The sequence below is a fragment of the Brienomyrus brachyistius genome, chromosome 23 (genome assembly GCF_023856365.1).
Source record: "Brienomyrus brachyistius isolate T26 chromosome 23, BBRACH_0.4, whole genome shotgun sequence".
NCBI classification, from domain to species: Eukaryota; Metazoa; Chordata; class Actinopteri; order Osteoglossiformes; family Mormyridae; genus Brienomyrus; species Brienomyrus brachyistius.
This window is the reverse complement of record NC_064555.1, coordinates 19,510,016-19,535,937: the sequence shown is the minus strand read 5'-3', so window position 1 is coordinate 19,535,937 and position 25,922 is coordinate 19,510,016. Positions and strand designations below refer to the sequence as shown.

The window sequence follows — 25,922 nt, the reverse complement described above, 5'->3', positions numbered from 1 at the left end:
AACCAGTTTGAAGAGATGTTTATTGAACAAAAATTGACCTGGTGTGAGAAACTACTGTCAGATGTACCAAAAATGCAAGCTTCTGCTGTCTGGATGGTGTGGTGGGGGAGGGCAAAGTTCTTCATCCTCATTTGCTTAATTTAATAAAAACCAGAATCTTGGGCAGCCCAGTTTGGAGTCTGAAAAACATGACAGGAAAAACAAGATATAAAATTCTTTATCCACAGAGGGAAGAGAGAGAAGCTTTTCTTGTTCAGGGCTAAGTTGTTTGAGATTTGAATCAGGATTAAGTGCTGCCTGAAACATCTTCAGCATCACTGCAGTACAATCACTAATGAGAGCAGCCCTTGCTATGTTCAATTAGCACAAACATCGCCTTCTACGCTTCTCAGCCATTAAAATATACGCAACACGCTTGCAACCCACACCGAACTGCCTCACACATTAAAAGGCTGCAACCTAGGGTTGAGGGGCAGCGTGGATCTATATTGGGTCTCTGAAAACTTAAAAAAATCTTCATTTTTAAACATGCGCCAAAACTAGTCTTCAAAGTTTATGGATTCATGCAAAGCAGCACTAAGCGTGTTGGTTTAAAAAGTGTGTGCGTGAGAGTTTTATTTTTGCCTGCTGACTGTCAGCAGAGCCTGAGCTCTGAAGCATCACTGGCAGAGCGATAAAAGCTGAAACAGTGTGAAGCAGGGACACCAGCAGTCCTGCACGCTGCACACTGCCCAGGGCCCCACTGCAAAGAAACAGGACGGATAAGCAGCCGGAAGACCTTCCAGGTCGCCTTTCAGGACTGCAGCCGAAACGAACAATAATAAAAAAATACGACACTCGCCTCGTTTCGATTGCTGTGGTTCAGCTTCTTCTCGATGTTCATGGCCAGCATCTGACTGCGGAAGGAGAGACTTTTGGTCTTCTCAATCACCTGCTGATAGGGGGACACTGCGTTGTTCCCCATCACCACGTGGCCCTGAAACGCCGAAGCAAGGTACGTCAAGACGAGTCATGCCGAGGGTCCGTGCGGTTGCCACGGTTGCACGCAATACCGAAGTGAATCTGAGGAAGAGCAGGCTTCCCAATTCTATGGAGCACCACCTCTGTCAGGGGGGTTAGGCCCGTCTGGCTCGAATTAAACATCTACTACCACTGAGACTCTTTCTGGAAAAAAACTTTAGACGTCTCTTTACTGTATCCTAGCATGCGTTTCCCCATTATACTTGATTAAGCGTGTGCGTGCATCCACACAAGCCCATCCTTCGCTCTCCTCCTAGGAAAAGACAGAAAATGCCCTGCCAGGACGTAATCTATTTTCCAAGCTGCACCTCTCATAACGAGAAGGCTAGACCCTCCAAAATGGAACATCTCAGGGAAAAGGAAACAGCTCACCAGTTTGGAGTCTATTTTTGCGTCCAGCCTGGCATTGCGGATGAGGTTGACGATCCATCTCTCTGCCTCGTCGGGGGTCATGTTCAGCTTGTCCGCCAGCATGCTGAAATGTGAGAATCGCTGTCATGCTGCTGCCCAGTGAGACAAGGCCAAGCTACTGCCCTCAGCTTTCAGCAAAGCCTTCATTTAAACCCGAAATACACTGAGCAAAGCCATTAAAAAAAAAAAAAGATTATGTCTCTTTAGACAATCACACAATTGTCCCCTCACATTACTTCATTGTAACATTTAAAAAAAAAAAAAAAAGTCTTAAGTTTGTGAGAATGGCCCATTTCAACGACTGTTTAATGGTTTAACAAACTTATGATGTACAGATAAACTTCAGCTAATAAACAAACAGGATATATAAAAACTTACACAACAGCTAAAACAGCAAAAGAAAAGGCAAGCCACACATATCCATACACAAAATCTCAGCAGCACATACATGCATAACTGTGCGCGACAAGGCTGGAATCTTCACATAATTCTGAATCTGTCCATTTCCATCTCGGTTATTCTCCCCTTTCCAGAAACAGAGGTGGGGAGGAGATTTCTGACACAGCACCATGCCAAGCTCCTCACACACTCATTTTCCGACAATCGTGCCCTTGACTGGTCGATTCCCGCCGGGATAATAACAAAGGTCATTTCACGGTGGCTTGGGGCTCGGATTGTTTCCACGAGCTGTGAAGGCGAGGCGCTGGGGGTGCAGAATTGGGCAGGCATACAGCCGTGTGGTGACTGTCAGTCTCACTTAAAGATGACAACGCCAAACTGGGGGGGGGGGGGGGGGGGGGGGTTGAACAGTGTCCCCAAGACTCTTTAAGAAGAAGGCGGGAGACTCTCATTACATCCCAATATTTGGCAGAGAGAGACCCTGACAAGGTAACCGAGGAGATATTAACAACTTAACAGACCAGTGACCGCAAGAAACATGCACTGGCAGTTCTCCCAAGTTACACATGGCTTCTGACGTTGTAGGGCTGGTCCAGAAAGGGAGGGCCGGCGGGGAAAGCGGTGGTAACCGACAAAAGGTGGGTAGCTATGCTGTTTGTACCGAAGCGGAAAAACAATCAAATTAAAGAAAAAACAGATAATCTGTGAAACATGGACGGTGTTTCTTAGTAGCATCTCAGGATGTGCATAACTACGGGTGTTTGCAATGAAGAACAGGATGAGCTTGCAATGTTTAAACTCCCATTCTATCCCAGCAAATGTATTCAGGGAAAGTTTACGACAAAGCAAAACAGCTCTTTGTCTTTCAGACTCTTAAGACGCTGCTTTGAAAACATAATATTTACATGCTCTGCCAGATCACTTGCACACTGGTGACCTCAAAGGAGTTCGCTGTGATGTCAGGACCAGGGCAAAACCCGTTTGTTTAGAGCACTCGTGAAATGCTCACTCGGGACCGTATGAAGCGGCCGACTACCAACCGTGATCCATACCAGGAAGGAAAACATGACAAAAAAAATGCAACACACTCTCATTACCTTATCCATCCATCCATTTTCCAAACCGCTTATCCTACTGGGTCGCAGGGGGTCCGGAGCCTATCCCGGAAGCAATGGGCACGAGGCAGGGAACATCGCAGGGCACACTCACACACCATTCACTCACACATGCACACCTACGGGCAATTTAGTAACTCCAATTAGCCTCAGCATGTTTTTGGACTGTGGGGGGGAAAGTGGAGTACCTGAAGGAAACCCCACGACCACATGGGGAGAACATGCAAACTCCACACACGTGACCCAGCGGAGACTCGAACCCGGGTCCCAGAGGTGCAAGTGCTAACCACTGCACCACCATGCCGCCCCCACCTTATCCATATAATAAAATAAAAAAAACAAATAAAAATGGTGTGGATCTGACCACAGAGAATAGTTTAATACGTATATCTAATTTCCCCTTTAAGATTATTTACTTGGAACAGTATTTTATGGAAGCCAAGAAATATCGCTTTTTAAATACCGTTTTCCCATGACAGTGGAACAATTTTCTTGAGATTGAGAAAATGAATATTGTTCTTATGATAAAATTATAAGGATAAACACAGTACCGAATGCTTATCATATTACAGCCACAGCGGGTCACTGGTGGCAGTACCCTCTTTGGAATGGCAAGAGAGCAGGAATATATTGATCAGCGCAATCAAGGCTTGACGGAGGCTAAAGTAGCTTTATGCCTAACATTTGTGTTCATCTACGTGAGCCTGATGCCACTGTGTACTACTTGTAATACTGTGCCTCGTAATATTTGATTTAGAGTTTCCTCAGGTCTTTCAAGTCCATGATGAAGGGGTCCATACTGCAACTTATGAACAACACACAATCTTTGCTATCACGATACCATCCATCTATTTTCTATACGCAGTTGTCCTATGCTGGGTCTTGGGGTCCAGAGTCTATTCCGGAAGCTACAGACACAAGGAAGGGAATAACCCAGGATGGAGCACCAAGCCATCGCAGGGCACACTCACACAACATACGCACACACACGCACACCTACGGGCGATTCGGTAACTCCAATTAACCACAGCACGTTTTTAGCCTGTGATGGGAAAACGGAACACATAGAGGAAAACTCCAAGCTGAGAAGTGCGAGCCTGACTGAGTGGCCTAACATAGGAATATTTAACCATGTGTTACTGCTGACGTAAAACCCGGGCTGTTTGGCTGTCAGTCAGAGCCAGCCTTTCCTCCTCCCTGAAGCTGGGTTCACTGCCCTTTCAAAGCTTGCTTGCAGTGCATTATAGATGAGAGCTTCATAAAGCATTCATAAGGCATAATACACATGGCTATAATGTTATGCCTTTTTATAAATAGTTATAGCTGTCTCTATAATATGAGGTACCTTCATGATGCATTCAAGATCTATAACACACATGGGTGCTTTGAGTAAAGTGTTACCGGAAATTATTCTGTAATTACGAGAAAGCAGTAAAAATAAAAATAATAAAAGATCAATGATCCATGGCCTTTCTCAAATTCTGTAGCATTGTACCCACAGAGGTTAATACATTAATATTTACCATTTGCCAGTGACCCATAAAAGCTCAAGGTTAGATGACTGCCGGCTTGTATTAAAACACAGAACACATTTACAAATCAAATTCAACACACAGGAGTGTCCCCTCCCCCATGATAAATCCTGCAGTTCCTTCCCCCCAAGGTCTAACAGGTTGTTCTTCTGTGCCTCTTCTGTGAAGAAGCTTTGAAAAGGGCAGTGAACCCAGTAACAGCCCCAGGATGGAGGAAAAGCTGTTCTGACTGACAGCCGAACGACCCAAGTCTTAGGTCAGCACATGGTTACACATTCCTATGTTCCGTCACTCAGAACCAGGGTCCAACTTCTCAGCTTGGGATTTATACTGATTCTTTGAGAGACCAGACTAGCTGCACAGCCTCCAAGTAATGCAATTATACCGCAGAATTACCCTTTTCACACAAAGGTACAATTCCAGTGACTGCAAATGAGCAAAACGTTAAATGACAGATATCAGTGAAAGAATGAATCAGCAGATAACATGGCGCCAGGCTTCTTGAGCCATTCAAGTTCGACGCCTCATTCTTTGGGTCTAAGAATTCACATACAAGACACACGCAAAGAGGAGGAGCCCTTTTTGGGTTTCACTGTGTAAAGGGGGGTGTCCCGCAAAGCAGCATTTCTTGCTTAGCCAAATAACTTGTTGGACATAAGGTAGTCTCGGCTAAATATAAGTGAATAAAGTACGTGTAGGTCAGACTACCTTAAATCCAACAAGTTATCCAACTCAACAAGAAATCCCACTTTGTGGAAGACCCCCAAGTAGTCCCCGTAAGAGGCAGGAAGTACCTGAAGACCCAGCCTCAATGTGACGCCAAAACCTCCACCGGAACAACCAGATCCAATAATGCTATAGGGCCGATTGCGTCTTGCAGAGTTCATTTCATAAAAGGAAATCAAAACCGTACGAGACCTGCCCATTTTATATAGCGGAAAGCCAAATGATTAAAACAAGGATAACCGGCAGAGCAGAGGAAAGTCTGGAGACAATCAGGCTACTGGTCGTTAGTTCAAAACATGGTATTTTCTGCCCCGCTTTTACCATAGCACCGCCCCACACGTGTCAGCACAAACTGCATGCGAACAAACCACCTACCAAAGATTCATCTTATTTTGTCATCACAGTATCATGACTAACATCAGACAGCCAACAAATCCTGATTCGTGGCCCTTGAGGTTGTACCAACTTCCCAGCATTCAAAGTGTGACCATCGAACTACAGACGAATCTCAAAGTATTCCGTTTGCCTCTAGGTGGTTTGGTACCCAGCGAATGCACCGATAACGGCAGCAGCTTTCAACTCGACCGCTAACCTACCACAGGTATGCATTTCCCTGATGAAAATAATGGTTTAATCAGACCGAAAGAAGCCACACATCATAACTCCGTGTGTGTTCTCTGTCTCACCTCCAAGACCTCATCTCTTCCTATGGAGCAGTTTCAGATACAGGTTTAATATTACAATTACGCTTCCACCCACTCACTAATGCAATTCCACTAAACTAAAAAACCAACAGCAGCAATCAGCATCCAAACATATGGGCAACCAAACATCCCTTCAATATCCGGCAGTAAAAGCCAGATTGATTTTTCCTTCTTTAATGCATAATTAACACAAAACCACTCAAAAGCCCACAGCAGATAAATTACTGAGCCAACAACTTTCAAGTTAAATATTTAGGTTCACACACATATCTTGCTCTATATCATCTAACCCATTGGTCTGAAATAATTGGATTAGTGCTGCAGATCTCAATTATGAAAATACAACCATATTTAACACCCTTTGGACAGTTAAACATTTTGTCTAACTTGGTCGGCCAGACTGGGGGACCCACAGAAGACCCACCAAAGCGAACATAACCAAACATGTGACCTTAAAGCCCGGCCTCACAATTGCCAAGAACTGCTGACTACAGATGATGTGCTGCATGGGCCTGTCTTTAGATGCTATGATTTCTTGAAGGCACAAAAAATGTCAGGGTCCTCTGGACAGCAGATCGGTGATAGACAGGACTCACCTGATACTGATGCACTGGTGGATACGGCAGAAGGTCTCAAAGATGAAGAGGCGAGCGTTCTCAATGAAGTCCTCCAGACAAGCCACCAAGAAGAAGTCGTTCACCAGCACCTGCAGGATAACAGTGACGGCAATGAGCCCAAAACCAGAGGCACAGGAAAGGTATGCTGCCTGGTTCACTTCATTTAGAAAAATTGTCAGATGGAGGCATGCATGAAATAAAAATACTATACTCTGCAGTATTTGTTTTGTTTTGTTGAAGGCAAACAAGTTAAAATTTTAAGATTTTTCATGTCATTACATGTGCATTCAGAGTTTCAGGTTTCTGCTTTCAGAGGCATTTGGCAATTTCGGCTTATATTTTAGATCAATCACCTGGTTAAATAGTGTGGAATACATGCAATTATAGGTAAATATATTTTGCCAGTAAATTTGACAATTTAGTAAATTCAGTTTAATTTGAGACTGGCTTCAAACTAGTCTTAAAAATTAGAGAAAAAAAGTGACATGTTACAGTAATGAGATCATGAGACTGACCCATATACTCCCCGGTGTGACAATTACACATTAAATCTGTGGATTCAATGTATGCATATTTATAATTCCAAAAGTTTTAAAATGTTAGGCGCAATTAAAGCACAAAAACGGTGTGAATAGTTTCCCCCCCCAGATTCACAGTCCTAATAGTGTAAATTAATATGTGCGTTCATGTATTTATGTTGTAAATAATATATGTCGTAACTGTGTAACATTTGTCATGGGAATGAGAGCTTCATTAGCATGTAACCATAAGTCTCAGGTAAATCGTTTTCTCTTTGCTGCTGCTAGAATTAGAGTGAAAGCAGAGGCAAAAAAAGAGCAACTTTCATGTCCTTTATTAAAATGATTAACACACTAGCTACTATATGCATATATGCGTACTGTATGTGGGTCTGCTGCATCGGAAAACATTCTGTATCTTAATTTTTTTTAACCCTCGGCAGTCGCCAATGCCATGTGTGGGATAAACTCGAAATCTCACCAACGAGTTTTGTCCTAGAAACATGAAACACCCCCGCAAACCTTGAACGGACTACTTTTCAAATATATATAGGTAGCGGCTAAATATGCTTTAGAGCTTTGTGAGGAAAATAAAGAACAACAGTATCAGGAAGCAGCGCTGATCACCCACCCATTTGCACATAGTGCTATTCATATGATAACGAGATGGTAATCTGGCAATCATTATGGCGTCAAGAAAACATGACAAGCCTTAATTTTAGGATTTCTTGTTTAGCCGCAGAACTTGTCAGATTTAAGGTAGTCTGAGCTACATTTAAGTGGAGGATTATATAATCCATTTAGCCCCGATTACCATAAATCCAACAAGTTATCCTGCTAAGCAAGAAGTCCAGCTTAGTGAAATACCCCCCAGGTTGGTAAAATAGCCGATGTTCTAACATTTCATCCTAACCTATGAGAACGTCCTGGGGGTACTGTGCATGTGTACAATGAAATCAGGTCCATTTTCTCGTGCTTGTAGAAGCTCCCATGGATCTCCTACCTTGCATTGGAGTTATGGCTTATTCCTGTGTTTTCAATGTTCATACATTTTAAATATTTTATTAAAATACATTGATCACACTTCACTGTCACATTGATTTACTATGCTGTATGTCGAAATACCTGATGTGTTTTAACACTTAATCTTATAAGGTATTTCAGACTCGCAATGCCTGCTTACATTACATTAGTTCCTGTTTTTTTAGACAGGTTACGTATTTATTTTTTGGATTATCCGCTTTCAGTTTCAGCCCATAAAAATGACAATAACATTTTCGGTAAGGTAGCACCGATCGATACGATCGAAACGCAGTAAGGTAGGACAAATGGACATTTTGAGCCATTTTTCCATGTACATGTACAGCTGTCTGCATATAAAAGTGCCCGTGTGACATTGAGGACATTTGGCTCTGACTTGGAACTGTCTATTTATTATTACTTTATGGGAAAACAATATTGAGATATATATCGTATATCGCGGTTCTGCTAAAAATATCGAGATGTGATTTTCGGTCCATGTCGCCCAGCACTACAAGTGAGTAAACAAGAAAAAGGTGTGTTAACAGCGTTTAGGTGTGTTTACCCTCCTCTACACCCCTGATTGCAACCAGAACATTCTAATCATTTTTAATATTTTTAAGTAACAGTCTAGGGTTTTTTGAATCAACCCATATTACTGCCTTAAAAGAGAACAACGGTGTTTGAGGTTCATGGTATGTCAGTTCAATTTACCGAACTCTCCTTATTCAACAATGCCGAGGTAAAGTCAAATTTTCATCTTTATTCTATGGCACCTTTAAAAATTACATTAAATTATCCTTTCGCCATAGTATCTATTCAGTGTTGTGCTATATGTGACACTTAAGTAAAACAGACGAAGCTAAAACAACGGACAGCCACAAAAGTTGACGTCTGTCTTACAGTGTCCGTCTCATCAATAGATCTGCTTCTCTGATTGGTTGTTGACAAGTGTCCCCTGCCTTAATTAGTTGCCCTCTGTCTCACTTTGTTGATTGTTGCTGGCAACATTGCTCACAAAGATGCCCAATGTATAATCACCTTAAGGGATCAGTCACTAGGGGCAGACTTCTGTGAATTTATTCGCTGGCCAAAATTGTCAGAAGCTGGTTGGGTGTGAGAATCACAAGAATATGACGATAAAACAACTCCAGCAAAGCTGAAAAAGCAGAGTCTGGAAACCGAACAAATAGACAGATTCAACAACATTAACATTAGACGTAGCATGAAGCAAAGGCAGCATTTCATTGCATCGTGTTGTTTTAAGTTTTATCCTCGTAGACCAATGACATGTCTAATGTTAATCATTAGATATTTTACTGTCAGGTTTAGATTGTTTTTCTTGTTGCTCCTGCTTTGTTTAACTTAAGCTGTAACTAGCTGCTAATTTCTGTAGATTTCCGTGGATCATAAGCAATAAAGTGAGAACAGGCTACTACCTGTTGGCTGCCGTTTCTGTCCAGTGGGTTGCTAAATAAATAAAAATCTGTTATTTTATATTATTGTCTCCTCGTCATTTAGTCTAACGTTACAGGTTTCACCTTCCATGGCCAGTTGCACACAATGGACTTAGGCTACTGTGCAATAATGGGCTGGATCTATAGTACAATATTAATGTTTGAATTTCTTCAAATGAAGAATGTTATAACAAATGCAATGCGTTTGGTAAAATGAGTTTCCAAGGCATAGGAAGAACAGAGAAGTTCCCAAGCTAAGGTCAAAGATCAGCAAACAAATACTGCTGTGTATAAGCAACAGAACCTCTGTTCTTGTTGTTCAAATCATATTGTAATTATTCTGCTGTGATATCACAAGTCAATTAAAGTAACACTATGCTGTGACAGTGTTAACAAACTGCACCTATTTATGCTGCCAAATAGGACAATGTTGAGTCCATCTGGTTCTCAATTCCCCACGGATCACAAATTATAAGTTGCTTAAAAAGACAACAAAAAAGTAAGAACTATTTCAATGGCTTTTTCAAGGTTTCTGTGGGACTAGAAGTCAAAGGACGCAATTACCGAAACACCGAGCCACTTCCTCCTGACTCGGTGTCGAGATGGAGGCCGGGGCTTTCAAAGCAGGCCCCTCCGCGACCTTTCCGTCCGCTAAGCAGCCCCCACATCAGACAGCGATTCCACAACGGCAACGAGAGCAGCGGCAAAGCGGAGCTGTGGCTGACAGAGCCCACAGAGTTCCATGGGTGAAGAGCCCTTACTTTTCTGCTCAATTACAATAAATTTTATGAGCCAGACGGAATACCAACACATTTTTTTTTTTTTAAATCAATCAGTCCATTGCAGCACAGAAGTTGACGGACTGTCCCACGCTTGTCGTCACGAGGAGAAAATGATCATGGTACGAAACACGAATGAAGCCCATCGATCAAGACAAATTTATGGCAAAATATCACATTACAAATGTGTAGAAAGTGACTTCCTTGCAAATTCAATGCATGACATCAATACCAGCATCATATGTTATGCACATGCAATTCTTCATACTGTACAGACATTACAGGGACAGGAACTTTCAATACTGCTACTTGACTGGAAGTTAATGGTAAAGGCAAAAGTACTGAAAGAATAGTACCCAAACCACGGTACCTAGCATAGTGGAAAAGTGCCCTTTAACTGGCTCTACCGAGCAGCTTAGTTCTGTCATCTCATAAAGCACTAGCAAGCAGCTGTATCGAATGCTAGCACCCCCAGATACAATGGGCTGAAACGATTACTCCAATTCATAAAAAAAAGGATTCATAAAAATCCATGAGGCAAATTCTCTGCCTCGATTATTCATTTTATGATCCACGGAAATTATTATGCAGACGGCAGCAGTGCATGGACAATTTCTACTGGAGCAACAAAAGAAGCACGTTGCTGTGTGGAGGAACGGAGTAAAACCACAGAAGGTTAAGAGTGAAACGAAAAGACGAACGGTAGCAGAAATTAGGGCAAAAAACACAATCGCGGTTTTTGACTCATTGAGTTTGACAATACACTCAAAGTGTATAATATTTTTAATAATTATAATTTTTAAAAAACTTTTTAAACCACTAATTGTATCCATCACAGAAAACATAACACAGTTGTTGAAATGCTGCTGTAAACTGCCGAGTTTAATGCCGTTATAATTCTCAGAACCTTCTTTAAACTGCTCATTCAGCAAAATTTGCATACCGTCTACTAGCATAGGTATGGTAAAAATTAGAACATCTTAAAATACTGATACATACAGTCCCTTCATAAACTGGGGGACCTTACTGTTAGCAGCCAACTACTACATGCTGTCATATTTTGACAGTGTGGTTTTTGTACATTCTGGACAGTCGTTTGGACAGCAGAGGTGTGCATCAAACTTCAGATTTTGGGCAGAGTAATATTTTATGTGCACTTTTTAATTCTACTTTCTAGATTGACCCGATTTTAACCTGAACACAACCAAATTCTCTCTATTCAGAGAGACTAAATAAATGGAAAAAAAATTCTCTTTTTCAGTAAACCACAGTCTCTTATAGACAACTTTATGGTGATGCCTCAACCATGTTCACCAGTGACAGCATTTTGAACATGCTCGTGTTGCATCTGTTTACACTTTGTTCTAAAATGCATCTTGGGCGATCGCGTTGCAAGTGGATAGTGCTAAATACAAGTGTAAGCGACCACCAAGAGGCATTGTGATCTGATCACTCAAACCACCTCCCAAGGTGGTCCGGGGCACGTTTCACCACATCTTTCCCAGTGTAAACGCTAATGTGTCCTGAAGCGTACCCGACAAGGATGTCACAATAACTGTGTGCAGGGCAGTAACAAAATCTGAACACGAGTGTTCAGCTGTAAGCTTTGCAGATCCATGATAGACACGTGTAAACGGAAATGTGTTGATTGTCTACTTGTGATCCGATTGTCCGAGATGCATTTTAAAACCAAGTGTAAGCTGGGCCTACGTGTTCGCTTTTTATATTTTGAACTTTTCAGTACATTTACCTTAACAGTATATACAGATGCAATATGGCAGTTAATGCACTGAACGGAGTGGGCTGCACTTTCGTTTTGACTAAATTTGCAAATAGGTGCAGCAAAATCTTGACTTTCATGACATGAGAAGCACTATTTGTTTCTTCAAAGACCCGGCTGGATTAAGTTCATTCTCACACTTCAGCAAAATACGTATTTTAAGTGAATACTAGATTATTCGTTAAAATAAAAATTCATAAAAAACTCGATTATAAAAATTAAACAATTGCAGCCGTAATAGACACACAAATATAGAAGATCATAGCTTTGCGGCACCCAGTGGGATTCACAGAGGACTCACCAAACCATTCAGCTAGTTTTTGCCACATAGCTGTTTAGCATGCATCTAGAAGCAATAACCTTGCAGTTAATAGTCCAAATTAGTAACTGCAATGTATTCATTAAAATAAAAAAAAAAACATTTTTACTTTTCCTGCAAACATGTTTGGTGTTGCTTCAATTGCACAACCATTTAAAACTCAACAGTATCAGGAATATGTGTCTTTTTTAAAAATTCTGAAAACATCCAACTTTAAAAACTACACTGCCAAAAGTCTTATTACAAAAATGGCTTTTGTCGGTAATCAAACACTACTTTGCCGGATATGTAGCATATACATTTATGCAGTTGTGTTTACTTAATTCTCTTAAAATTGGCAAGAATTTCATGGGTCTGCACCCAATTAAATCAAGAAAAAGTGACAATTTTTTTAAAAAACCTCAATCTTCAGAATACAGGCCAATTACGTCTTTTTCCAACTTTTTCTCTTCTCTAAACGTTAACATCCAGAGTGCTGTGGTTTTGGTCACACTACACCAGATACTAAAATCCCACCTAGGTAAAAATTAAACCCGTGAAATGCTAACTATGTATCAAATTTTGCAACGAAAATTGTCTTTCAAAAAGTACATTCTTAATCAACCCAGGACCTACTGCAATGTAAACTGCCATTTGTATATTACCATACAAAATAAATTTCAAAAAAATGTCTTATAGAAAATGCACTCTCTCTCTAATTCATGAAAAGGTGTAGGGTGCCACCATTTTTTTGTGCAATGTAAGGACCTTGAACATAACATCTGCCTGCCCAGTGACAGGAAACAATCTTAATCTCCTTAGTGTTCCTTAAATTGTGGGACACGTTTTCTAATAAATGGTATTTTAGTAAAATTCTGGTCAGTTACTTCATAGTTATCCATGGAAACTAAGCTTTTGCCCAAACCATACAAATTTACTTGCAACCATTCATATAAATTTAATTAAAATAAAGTTTCCTTTCACTATAAAAAGTAAATGAAACAGTTACACCAGGAGTCGTCACATAGTAATGCAGTAATCACTTTGGTTTTGCAATGACCGAGAAACAGCATCATTTACAGAGACAATTATTTCTGTCAATGATGGACATATTTTGTAAATGACGAGACTTTGCTACTGGATTCCAGGTTTCTATACCAACTCAAAAACGAGATGATGAGCGTGAAAATGGTTGACAGCAGATTTGGCAAAAATTAAGCTCGTCTACCATGAATTTTGCCACTGAAACCTCGAAACCTGCAATGTACTGAAGCCTTTGGGAATTGTTGGAGTACGCCAACTCCACAGGGTCCGTAGATGAGAAGAGATCACCTGGAGGCGTGGATGAGTTAATCCAATAACCATTTATTCCAACAGATCGATCTGGGAAGTCTGTGATACACCGTATCCCAACAGAGTTCGACTTCCTTACTATTCATGTGTGTCTTATACCCTTCTACAAGCAGCCCTCGCCCCTGTCCGTACTTTTCCACTTTCTGGCAATTTCGCCTTATCTGGTACACCATGTTATTCAGTACGTTATCTATACGCTATGTCTAGCAGCTGCCACCACAGTCTGCGTCAATAGGTTAATTTTGGTACGCACAGAGCCTCCCTACGTGTCCTTGTTCCCCTGCAGTTATTGCTCTCCACAATTCCCTCTTTTAATCTCTGAAAAGAGATCACCTGTGTGAATAGTCAAAAACGTCAAATGTCAATATCGACAAACAGCCAACAGGTTCAGCTCCCCAGCTCAACTCAAGGCCTTCCTGAGCTCAGTCAGCTTTTCCTTTGAGTAGGGAAACCATTCACTCAGTAGCAGATAAGATGCAAGGACCTCTCTCTCCCCCCCCGCGCACACACATGCACGCACACGCATGTACACACACACACAAACACACACTCTGATCAAAACCAGCACCCCACCATAAACCCCTACTTCCACAAGTGCCCCAAAACCCCCTAGCATTCTGCTAATGAATGTTTTATTGAGCAGTACCCTCAACATCAGGGTTTCCCAATACAGTTCTCAGGGAGATGCAGACGGTGCACATTTTTGCTCCTGGGTGCAAAAACGTAAACTGTCTGGCAGGGTGCTGGGAGGGAGCAAAAGCGTTGAACCGTCTGCGGGTCCCCGAGGATCAGGTTGGGAAACAGATTTACATAGAAGCCACATTAACTGGCAGCAGCAAAACAGCGAGGGGGGTGGGCTTACAATTTTAACCACTCATTACCGATCTTAAGTGACCGAATACTTCTTCCCGCTTCAAAGATCGATTTGAAAAGGCGCGGGGAAGGGTGGGAGGCATTTAATGAGAGGAAAATGCAAAGAGGGCAGGCTGACAAGAACACATACGCGACAACTAATGAGGCCTGGGTTAGCGGGGGGATGAAGAGGGAAAAAGCCTCACAGCTTACTTACAGTTATGGGCAGGGTCAAAGGTCCATGATGCAGACCATGTGTGTGTATATAATTACATAAGGGGAGCGGGACATGGACATAGACCTCACGCAAATGAAGTCCTCTCTGACTGGCTGCTCAAATTCTGTAAGATGATATTCACTGTCCCACGGACAGTATGTACTCTAATATCACACACACTTGGTTTTTTTGTGGTCTGCTTACCCCCCTGACCCACCTCCCCCCCCCCCCATGTAAACTAATATGGAAAAATGTTATTAAAATGTAATTGTTCTTGTAAATGGTCATATTTCTACAGATGGAGACCAGGAGGACAGAGTTAGGCCGTGTTTGGAGGGGGGCGTCCACCCCCCGACGCTCACAGCAGCGTAGAGGGGGTGCAGCTCTCCGGCTTACCGACTCGCACTCCCGCAGCTTCCTCTGCGCGCTGTCGAAGTCGAAGTTCACGTACAAGCACTCCACAAACTCCGTGATGGGGTCCTTGTATGTGTAAGACTCCTAATGAGAGAATAAATTCACAAAATCTCAGTGTCAGTACAAGCACATTGGCTTAGCAGATGCTTTTATTCAAAGAGACATAGAAGCCGGGTCAGCCAGTCCCTGGGGTAATTGGGGTTAAGGGCCTTGCTTGAGACCCAATGGTAAAATCAATTGGCCGACCACGAGGCTTGAAGCATCCTTCTGATCAGCCTTAACCCACAGAGCCACACACCATCCAAAAAAGGATTCACCTCGGCTAGTACCGGGCTTGAACCCAAGACGTTCCACACACACCAACTTAAAGGCATGAAGGCGGTAAACACAAGATCTCTGACCAACCACAGCGGTGAGCAAACAGGGCTTTATTGGGCTAAGAGGAAGCCATTTTTACAGCTACGTGAGCCTCTGGACACTAAAATCATTGCAGGAACTGTAACCGAACCTAAACACTGCAGACTGAACCCACTCCAAAAGATCCAGCAGCTCAATCATGCAACAACTGAGAGGCCAGAAAAACAAGCCTTCAGAAACACTTTGCATACCGACTCAGAACTTTAAAAAGAACCTGTATTAATCATGCCATTTGAAACCAGAGGAAAAGCAGATCTCATCAGATCAAAGGGCTGCAATCCGGGACCAGAGAAGACAGGACCGCATGGAATGTTTTGTAAAGGAAGATTTTTTCTAACAGTCTTCAGCAATGTTATGGGGGATTAGGGTGCGTCTCCCAGTCAAAAAAATTCACAAAAAAACAGCCCCACAAATTGTTACCATGTTCTGATTACCATGTCCTGCTGCTCGTTCACTCACAAAACATCTGTACAGCCTTTGCCCTCTTGGATAAGTCCATTAAGCAGTCGGCATGCTAATTCCCTATGGTAGGAAAGCTACGAGGTGGGCAATTGTGTGCGGATGGCTGAGCCCCCACCTGCTGGATGACCTTCACCAGGTCCTTGAGAACCTGTCGCCTTTTCCGAACGTCCTTGTTGGTGATGACGGCGGTAGTCAGGTAGCGCAGTATGTGAGGGCACATAGTCTGAATGGCGTTGAGGTACCTGGGAGAGAGGAAACATCACCTATGATACCGAACATTCGTACTGCATGAGAACCACACTGATGTACATCCATTGCCCCCTCAGATAAGTCCATTATGGCACTTCGACAGACATACAGGAACCGAGACATAATGAACCACGAAGAGAGACTAGTTACAGCTTGTTTCCAGCTCGTTTCGGTTATCCACTGCAGAAGGGTCAGCTAAGCAAAGGCGTCGCTGGGAGAGCAACAGTATCGTACATCATGATTTACCGCTAACACATATGTGAGAATCGGTGTCTTGTGGTTGGCGTCAAATGCTAGCGAAATTAGCATTAGCAACAACGCGCCGTGAAAGACTAATAATGAATAATATACAGGTTATGGCCTTTTTCCTTCAGATAACCCATGCATCCAGGCACTGATCACCGGTATCATTGTTTGACAAAATGAGATGGTGGTCATACAACCAACCATCACGTCATGGTATGGCTCAGTTCTTTGTGACAATGGAAGAGCACCATTCGGCCATCTAATTCCCCCATTTAAATGATCTCTGGCAGGAAAACTACAATGCGGGCAATCGTGGAAACAGCTGAGCTCCCACCCATTTCATTGTATTGTATAACATCCTGTACTTAATACACATAATGATAGATCTTGAAATCTTGAGGTACAGGCAGAAGACTGGTTAACCCTAAGAGGCTGGAGAAGAGAGACTGAAATTAGATTCCAGTTTACAGTGCATTCACTCTGTAGGCCTTTTCTTCCCATGTCCTGAATCTGTTTAAGGAGAATCCTGATGCGCTTTTAAGCAAAAATTGAGCCTTGAATTATATCGTCATGATTATCAACGATAAAACATCGTGTCATAGCAGCCAGCCCTACTTTGGAGGCCACCGACCTACTTCATTTGAATGAAGCTGAATCCCGTTGTTTAGACGAGACAGGAAACAACAAATCACTAAAATCCCACTTAATGGCAGAACTGAGGCTTCCAGATCGGCATCAAACTTAACCTGAACCAGTTACATGTAATCATATTAATGTGTAAAAATATATCTTTCATCAAGTGCTTTGTCAGCCATTAACTACAGATATGAACACAAACTGTCACCCCAGTCAGCCAAGCTTGAAAGTTGTCTAGAGAACAGAGGGTGCAATATTCTCCTTGTCTGAGGAAGACAGTGCGGCTCCGATTTCACAACGCAAAATTAAATAAACAATGCCCATGTGCAACATCCACCCTGTGCTACAGCGGGCATTGTGTTTCCCATTTGTACCCATACTGCAGGGCATCCGATGACAACATCTATGCGGTTGCCCTTGGAATTAATTAGACGAGATAGCCAATGAGATTCAGCTATTGCCTTACTCTGAAGCCTTGTTGTTCAGCTTCTCAGATCGCCGAAAAAAAAAAAAAAAAAAAAAAGAAATCAATGTTGGAATGCAAGACCTGGGAGGAGCTGAAGTCACAACACACAGTCTCCCTTCCATCTGTATTGCTGGGATCTGTTCAATATCGCATCTGCTCTCACCTCGTAGACAAGTGGGCATTTCGTAATACAACCGGCTTTAACAGGTGACTCGGGTGCACGTTAAAGTATCCCCAAGAATGCTTTCATCACAAACAAAACGAGCTAAAATTAGCAGGGCTGAAGTCAATAAAGGTTTGGCCAGAGATAAATTCGACGTAAGCGAATACGTTCGGCTGTAATGGCAGAGGGCAAGCGGCCTGCGCTGGGACAAAATCCAAAGCTGGATGGACGCTGCATTGTGGGGGGGGGGGGGGGGGGGGCATGGAGAGATGTCACCCAAAAACTGAAAGACTTGACACTGACAACCGGATTCAAGATTTTTTTTTTTTGTTTAAAAAATTACACCACAGTGAAGTACTTAGCTAAGCAATCTGTGAAAGTAGCATGTTAAATGCGAAAGAACGAGACAGAAAACTGTTCCACTAACATGATCGATGTAAAGACAATACCTTATATCAGATGTACTGGCAAGCAACTCCATAAATATATGATACAATGTGTTTCTATTCAAAATAACTTCTTGAAATAAAATTACATTATTGAAGAGCTAGTAGCATATTACAAGGCTCCTAGCCACATCGGCCTGCTGATAAGGGATCACATTTTCCCCTCGGTAAACGATAACACAGCGAAATGCAGCCTTACAGGTTTCACAACAGGTGAATGGCTAATTTTGCATCGACCGAGTATCACTGTGCCGTTACGGGGCTACGGGGCTGCGAAGGGCGGACCTGAAAGTAGTGCAAGGTTATGGAGAAGTTTGCCCTGTGAGGGCCAATAAAGGATGTGATGCGGGGGCAACAACAGGCCAAGGGACCAAAAAGCAGACATGCAGGAAACACGCAGGCGGCGATCGTCCAACTAGTAAACGTCAAGGGAATCTTTGTGTTCACTTGGGCCGAAAAAAAAAATCATTCTTTGTAAACAGGAATCAAAACATTCTTTTCTGAAACATAGATGCCAATGTCATGGTTTACATTAAGCACAATTTGGTTAATAACGTGAAACTGAACTCCAAAACACATTAAAATAGGTGCTTTGATAGTGGACCACAATAAAAGCATTTCCTTTCAGCACGGCATGTGGAATCAATAGCTGGGGATGCAGATGATGCTTTGGTCCCAAACAAACGAGGTGCTCTGCGCTGAACTGCTGCACCAGCCACGGCCCTGTCCTCTCCCCCAGCACCCGCAAATCCCCTCGCTGCCTTTTTAATCCCGCCCATCCCACTGGGTCTCATCGCGACCTACTGAAGAGCTCTGGCCGAGGATGCTTACTGTGGCTGGTAGAGGAACAGCTCGATGATGTTGTCCCGGCCTTTGGGGTGGTTGAAAAAGACGAAGAGGGACCAGTGGATGAGCCAGGTCCTCTGCTGCAGGGACTGGAGGGGCGAGCTGACGGACTTTCAAGGAGGAAGGGTGGAGAAGCGGTTACCTTCCCAGAATGCAACACTGCCATTCCCTGCTGTCTCACTGCCACAACTTACAACTACAGAACAGAATGAAGACGCATGGACGAGTCCACTCGCCAACCATTGCATCACCGCTTAACAGTGTGACACAGTGCCATAAACGATAACTTTTCTCCTCAGGCTGAGAAAAAGATCCATCCCAATAAAAAGAAACTGAACACAACCCCGAAAAGAATTCTGCAGATCTGGCAATAAATGCTCAGAGTTAGCAAACAAAAACCTACAAAACCAGAAAATACAGTAAAAACCCATTATCAACCAAATTTGTATACACTTAACTGGAAAATTAAGAAAAAAATGATTTATGCCACATACAAACCAAATGAAACAGGCTTAAGTACACTTAAAGCCACACTAGGCTAGGCTAACAATAACGGCAAGCAGAAAGCATTTACATTGTTGTCGATGGTCTCCCTTAACCGGGTGAGGTCTTCCATGGCCGCCTCCCAGTTCTGCATAAGTATTTCTGAGGCCAGTTTCCCCCATAAGGAGCTGAGAGCGTTTCTGTCCGTGGAAGGAACCTGTGACAAGCAGCCAAATCAGCCAGAACAAGACACCTCACAGACCTAACTGAGGTAAGAACCTTTACTGGGATTACGCAGGTTCATGACACCAAAGTATATTTAACATCATCTGGGACGTTCACATGTGAGGTAATACCAGGAAGAGAGAGAGGACCAAAGAAAATCAGATGCAATAATAAAGTCAGTTTTTCATGCTGAGTGCCAATAATAATATTAACATATAAATAACTAAACACTGACACTTTCCCAAAAAACCGGATGTAAAAGAGTGCAACTCAGAAGTATGACAAAAGTAATGTTTAACAGTACAGGGAAGAATGTAGCTAGGCAGTTGTTTGCTATATGGTCAAAGAACTGAAGAACATACCAGAACACGGAAGAAGTAGAGATACTCAGCAGCTCCTGAGTAGTTTCCGCACTCGTACTGGAACTTGGCATACCTATACAGGGTGTCCAGGTACTCCTGGCGAAACTGAAATACACAATTCAGAATGAGGCGAGATTTAGCTTAAAAAAAAAAAAAGATCACTGCTGGCTCCTCAGTAGTGATGGTATTTAACAACTTATCGCTCGAGCTCTCAAAGTTTCACTAATGTTCCTAAACCACATTTAAAGATGCACAAAGGCTGCTGACATCTATCCGACACATAACAGAGCCTCAGATTTCTAGTCTGGCCGTGGACTTGGGCTTGCGGTTGGACCGCCTGGTCACGAACATTTCCCAATCAGGCCTGCAAACGTAAACACCCAGCATTCGTAAAACCAAGACATGACGCGACGTAGAGGGTGTGAGTGAACATCCCAAAAGATCACTGACTTCACAAAGGAACAGACAGAAGACGCCCGCATAAAGAACAGATCTGTTGGTACTTACGCCATGCTTCTCAGCCAGATAATCAAACAGCATCCTTCCATCTCTAAGAGAGAGAAAACATCCTTGTAACTTAAGCTGAGGCTTCTACTAAATCAGAAATTGCACTCAATATAAAAGCACAAAAGCAATTTTAAAAGGACAAAAAGCAGTCAAGAAACACAGCTCTTAATTTCTTTCAACAGACCACAAGAAAATTTTTAGTTTCACTCTTTTGTCAATTTATGGGTATAAGTCTGGGTGATATTTTTTTTTGTCAACTCCAGCCTGACTCTTGCTTCTGATTGGATGCTTTTCCACCGCACCAAATACGGTACATCTGGTACAGTACTTTCACTTTATTATTGACTTCTGGTGGAGTACCAGCACCAAAAGTTTAAGTACCAAAAAATCCCAAACCAGCCGGGGTATTTCATTGGTACTTTGGGGGGGGCGGGGGGGGGGCGGGGGGGGGGGGCGGGGGGCTGCCTCTGAAATGTAAAACGTGAAACTTTCCTAAAGTACCAAAAGTATGGTAGCGGGTGCGATGGAAAAGCACCCATTGGTGAAGGGCTTCTTCCTTGCTTTATGGGACTTCCATCCTGCTTCTAGGAGCCAGATATGAACTGTCCCAACAGCGCACTTCACACCACTCAATGTCTCCCATTCCTTTTCAAGGTCACTTCATGTCATCCTCCGATTCATACATCCGCTGAATAATCTGCCAGTGAACTCCGGCATTAGAAAGTCACGTCTGCCCTCTGCCTGGCTGGTTTAGGTGTGTTCTCAGGGACTCCTGCTTCAACCTATTCTTGCATACTGTGGTCTTAGAAAGTTTGAGCCTGTAAGTCATGTGCCACTCAGTGTAGCCTTCAGCCAGCAGAACCACGATTAAACAATACAGATTTGTAAAAAAAAAAAAAAAAAAACAGAGCTGTATATACACTCAGAAAACTAAACCAACGCAATCTGCTGCTGCTCATTAATATTTTCTAACAAAGTTAGAAATGTTGAGTCTAAATGTACTCAACAGAAAAGGCTCATGGCTTGAAGACTGGGGCATCAGAGATTAAAAGCTCATTACCTACAAAGCTCAGAACAGCTAAGAAACTATTTTCTTTTTCATCCTAACAAACGCAAATGAGGCCAAGACAATACATGCTACTCTCATGCTGTACAACAAGGTGAATGCTGGCTTACAGTTAAATCAATTTGTGTGAGAGGGCCTGTTGGTCAAAGGCTGGACCCAAAGGGCTTCGATTTGCCAGGAGAGCTCACCTGGTGGACTGCATCTGCCTCGTCGTCTCAGGGTCCTCAAACATCTTGACAATGGGCTCAGTCTCAGACTGCAGCTGCTTCAGCTGAGCCACCACAGTGGTCCTCTTCTCCCTCAAGGCTGTGGGGGGGGAAGAGAGAGAGGTCAGCATCAACCCTGGGCTCTGAACGGTATCAGGTCAGTATCAGTCCTGGGCTCTGAACATAATACACCTTGAAATATTATAATATTTAGTAGCGGGGAAAATAATTTTCCTCAAATTTCACGGATGGACTTAAATTTTAAACAATTTTGTTTTGGCAACATTTTACTTGAGGGCATATTTTAGTAATTTATATGGACATTCATAAATAATCCATTCATGAAGCCTTATAAACATGGCAATAAATATTTATCCAAATGCATAACACATTATGCCTTTTTATAAATATTTACAATCATGTTCATAATGCCTTATGAATGCATTATAATGTATTATGAATGTGTTTATACATGACTAAAAACATGGCCTTAAGTAAATTGTTACTTAGTAATGACTAAGAAGCCAATCCAACAATAAAGAAACTAGTTGTTCATGGACAAATGGACTGTGGACAAAATGAGGTGCCCCCCCCCCCCCCCAATCAAGGAAGCATAGGGTGGGATTTTCCCGGAGACTGTGCTTCGCCATCTGGAATGAGTCAGCCAGTCAGAGGTAAATCATGTGGAAGGTCCCTCCAGCCAGAAGACTTGGCATTTATTTCTAAACCTTGTTTAGTTTACTTTGCCAAAACCCTGACTTTCGCTATCCTGAGTGTTCTCCAACATTAAGTCACATCACTCGTGCCACAAAGCATTCTCTAGAAATACAGACATGGCCACAATGACCATACAATTTGACACTGCTGGGTCGTACTGGAGTTACAAAATAATCTTTGCTGATGATATTATACACTGTTTATCAAATTCTCATCATAATTAAAGACTCTTAAATCCTGCTTCAGATGAAAACACAGCAGAACATGCAGAATGGGTAGACATGATTAATTCTGTATTGCATCTCTGCTAAATAACTCACAGTTTGGGATCTCCTTGTCAGGGTACAAGTTTTTGTACACATCCATGGCGAAATCCACCATGTTGGTGTCGCTGAGGAGATCCAGCTTCCCCTGAAGGAGCTCCTTCTCATTGTAGATCTGATTGGAAGAAAAGAAGCAAGAAACAAAAGGACAGTTGAACTGCTAGAAAAAAAAATAAGAAAAACACCTACATGTGTGTGTATGATTCTGAGATTATGAGACGTGCACCAGCTAATTTAAACCTGCACAGCTGCAGGGCATGGACAAAATAACAGAAACACCAAACGATTAGGAGTGTAACGGTACACATATTGGGGCTGGAAATTTCGGTTCAGTACGCATATGTATCGAACAAATACAGCAAATGCAGAATCTTCGTGCATTTGTGTGTTTCCCCCAGAACAACATTCGGAATGGTGCGGATGAAACCTCACCACTACGCACATGCGCACGTCCTAACGTGAAGCTGGAAGTTGTTAATGTGAATAGAAGTACTGCACAGGTATTTTTTTAAAATGCTGCAGCATAAAGGATATTTATTTTGTTTGCATTTTTGAGACAATACTTGTGCTGTACAGTTCCAATACAAAGCTGAAACCTGCTACTGTGAATACAGTACAGATTAGGTACAGTTAATTTTCAAAATGCCCACCTTAACAGATATTTATTTTATTTACTTGACAGAATATTTATTTTGACTTAAAAGTAAGTAAATTTATTTTTTATTATTCGGTTACAGCAGTATCAACACAAACTTTTTACTTAAGAGAGTCATAATTTGTTCAGTAAACCACTGTTTAAAGAAATTAAAGTTTTGTTTCTTATACCATCACTGTACAAAAAAGTACCGAATCATGACTTCAAAACCGAGCTACGTACCGAGCCATGATTTTTGTATATCATTATACCCCTACTAACAATATACTGACGTCAATGACCCTTTGGCTTCAGAAGAGCTGGAGTCCCTCGTGGAATGCCGCCAGACAGGCCCTGAACTGCGTGTAGTGGGACACTGGACCAGCCGTCAAGAACGAAAGCCTCCAGGTCTTTGAGGGATGAAGGATGTGGAACTCTAGTCTGTACTCTGTGCTTGTGAACTTCCCATAAGACTTCAGTGATACTTAGAGCTAGAGACTGGAAAATGTCCAAATTCATCCTTGTGCTCATTTTGAATTTCTTAAGCAGTGTCTGAGGACATTATCATTTTGTAATACAAGAACACTATGGGGGATGGACTACATCATAGGCAGCATCTGGTCCTGTAAATTAGCCATGTATATCTTGTTCTTTACACAGCAGTAACTGGACCAAATGACTCCCACAAGATGGCTGCCTGTACCAGCAAACACTGTACTTGAAGGAATCATTTGACTTTCAACAAGAAAAAGTATGAACGATTACTCATAATACAGTATTATTCAGGTTCATCAGACCGCATATTTCACCCACTGCCCCCCCCAATTTGGGATGTGTAATTCATACACTAGTTTGTGTGTCTCTGTACATTTTCCTTGGGCATAAGTGGTTTCCAATGTAAGTCGTGCTATAAACAACAGTTTGTGCTGTTCATGGACAGTTTTTGTTGAGCGTGCATCACAGAGGTCCTAGAAATTCTTTAGTCGTCCTTTGTGGTATTCAGCAACTACAGGGTTGTCAACTGATAAGCTGGTTGGAGTGAGATTTTCAATTCGAGACTAGTCTGCACATACATTTAATGGCATGTAAGAATTTTACTACCTTGTAAACTGACTGTAGGGTTTGAAAAGTACCCCGATGCTACTAATAGAGCTAATTTTAGGTTTCTAATGGAATAATATAGACTTGCCGTTAAGACTGCGTGAGCGTGGGAGTCTGAAAACGTGAGTGTCATGAAAGACGCGTCAGAGTTTTCATCCCTAGCAACTATTCTGTGAATGAGCTTCTACCACTGTTTCTCTTTACTAGGCAGTTTGTCCGAGTCTAGTCTGTTTTTATGACAGTTATCCTTCAGAGAGTAATTTTAATGACTAAAAGCACAACCAAATAGATATACAAACCAAAGCAATAAGCTTTAAAGCATATTGCTGATACATGACTATTAAACATAACTGACCGAGACAACAGCTAACTAGGTGAAACGTTGAACTAATCGAATATGAGGCTACTAAAACGTCTAACCCGATTTAATACGACTTTAACCGAAGAGTTGGATCTTCGTACACCGCGCCCAATATTACATATCTTCAGTGGCTACATAGCCAAGCTACCATACACAAGACAACAACTACATATTATAATAAATTAATCCCGACAAAGGTTATCAGCTGAAATATGGTTATGAGGGACAACTTTCCAATATTGATAGCATCGATTATGAGTCGGATGCGCATTCTCAATACTCAGGCCTAGTGTACCCGGCACCCAGGGACTCACATGGTTGAAAGCAATTCAGCTAAAGCCGGACAACCAATAAGCAAATTACCAAACATCAAACTGAATTTTAACTCAGTAATATAACATATACATACCTCTTTTACAGACAGGAATTCCAGCAAAGGAAAAACTAAATGCCGGTCCAAAAAATGAGCGATCTTGGTAGTAAGATCGTACTCCGCCATATTTAGCGCTTGTTTAATAGTAATTCAATACGTAAAACTTTATTGGCTGCACGTAGAACACTGAGCTTGCGTAATGTTACTACGCAGAGTACGTAGTCCAGCTGACTCTGCTTAACACAATGCTGAGCCTGAACCTCACTACGTAGTTCGCGCAGCTGGACGGAGCTCACAGAATGCCCATTGTGCATATAATTTGTATAAACTGCGTGCTCATATATAACATACGTTTTAACAAGTAATTCGTGTTTATTTTGCAGTGTTTCTCTTAAAATATAAGGGATCCTTTTTAATGTTT

At 42.2% G+C, this 25,922-nt stretch overlaps 1 protein-coding gene across 1 annotated transcript; it reads right to left on the bottom strand.

Annotated features, from left to right (window-relative positions):
- Nucleotides 1–3: 3 nt before the first annotated feature.
- eif3eb (eukaryotic translation initiation factor 3, subunit E, b) lies at nucleotides 4–25,665 on the bottom strand. The gene is made up of 13 exons (XM_048992678.1): nucleotides 25,538–25,665; nucleotides 23,030–23,147; nucleotides 21,975–22,092; nucleotides 20,721–20,763; nucleotides 20,214–20,318; nucleotides 19,718–19,843; nucleotides 19,129–19,253; nucleotides 16,207–16,333; nucleotides 15,195–15,296; nucleotides 6,504–6,613; nucleotides 1,393–1,495; nucleotides 842–976; nucleotides 4–179 (listed from the first exon to the last, which is right to left on the bottom strand). The coding sequence occupies exons 1-13, from the start codon at nucleotides 25,625–25,627 to the stop codon at nucleotides 141–143; spliced, it is 1,341 nt and encodes a 446-aa protein (XP_048848635.1). The 5' UTR covers nucleotides 25,628–25,665; the 3' UTR covers nucleotides 4–140.
- Nucleotides 25,666–25,922: the final 257 nt, after the last annotated feature.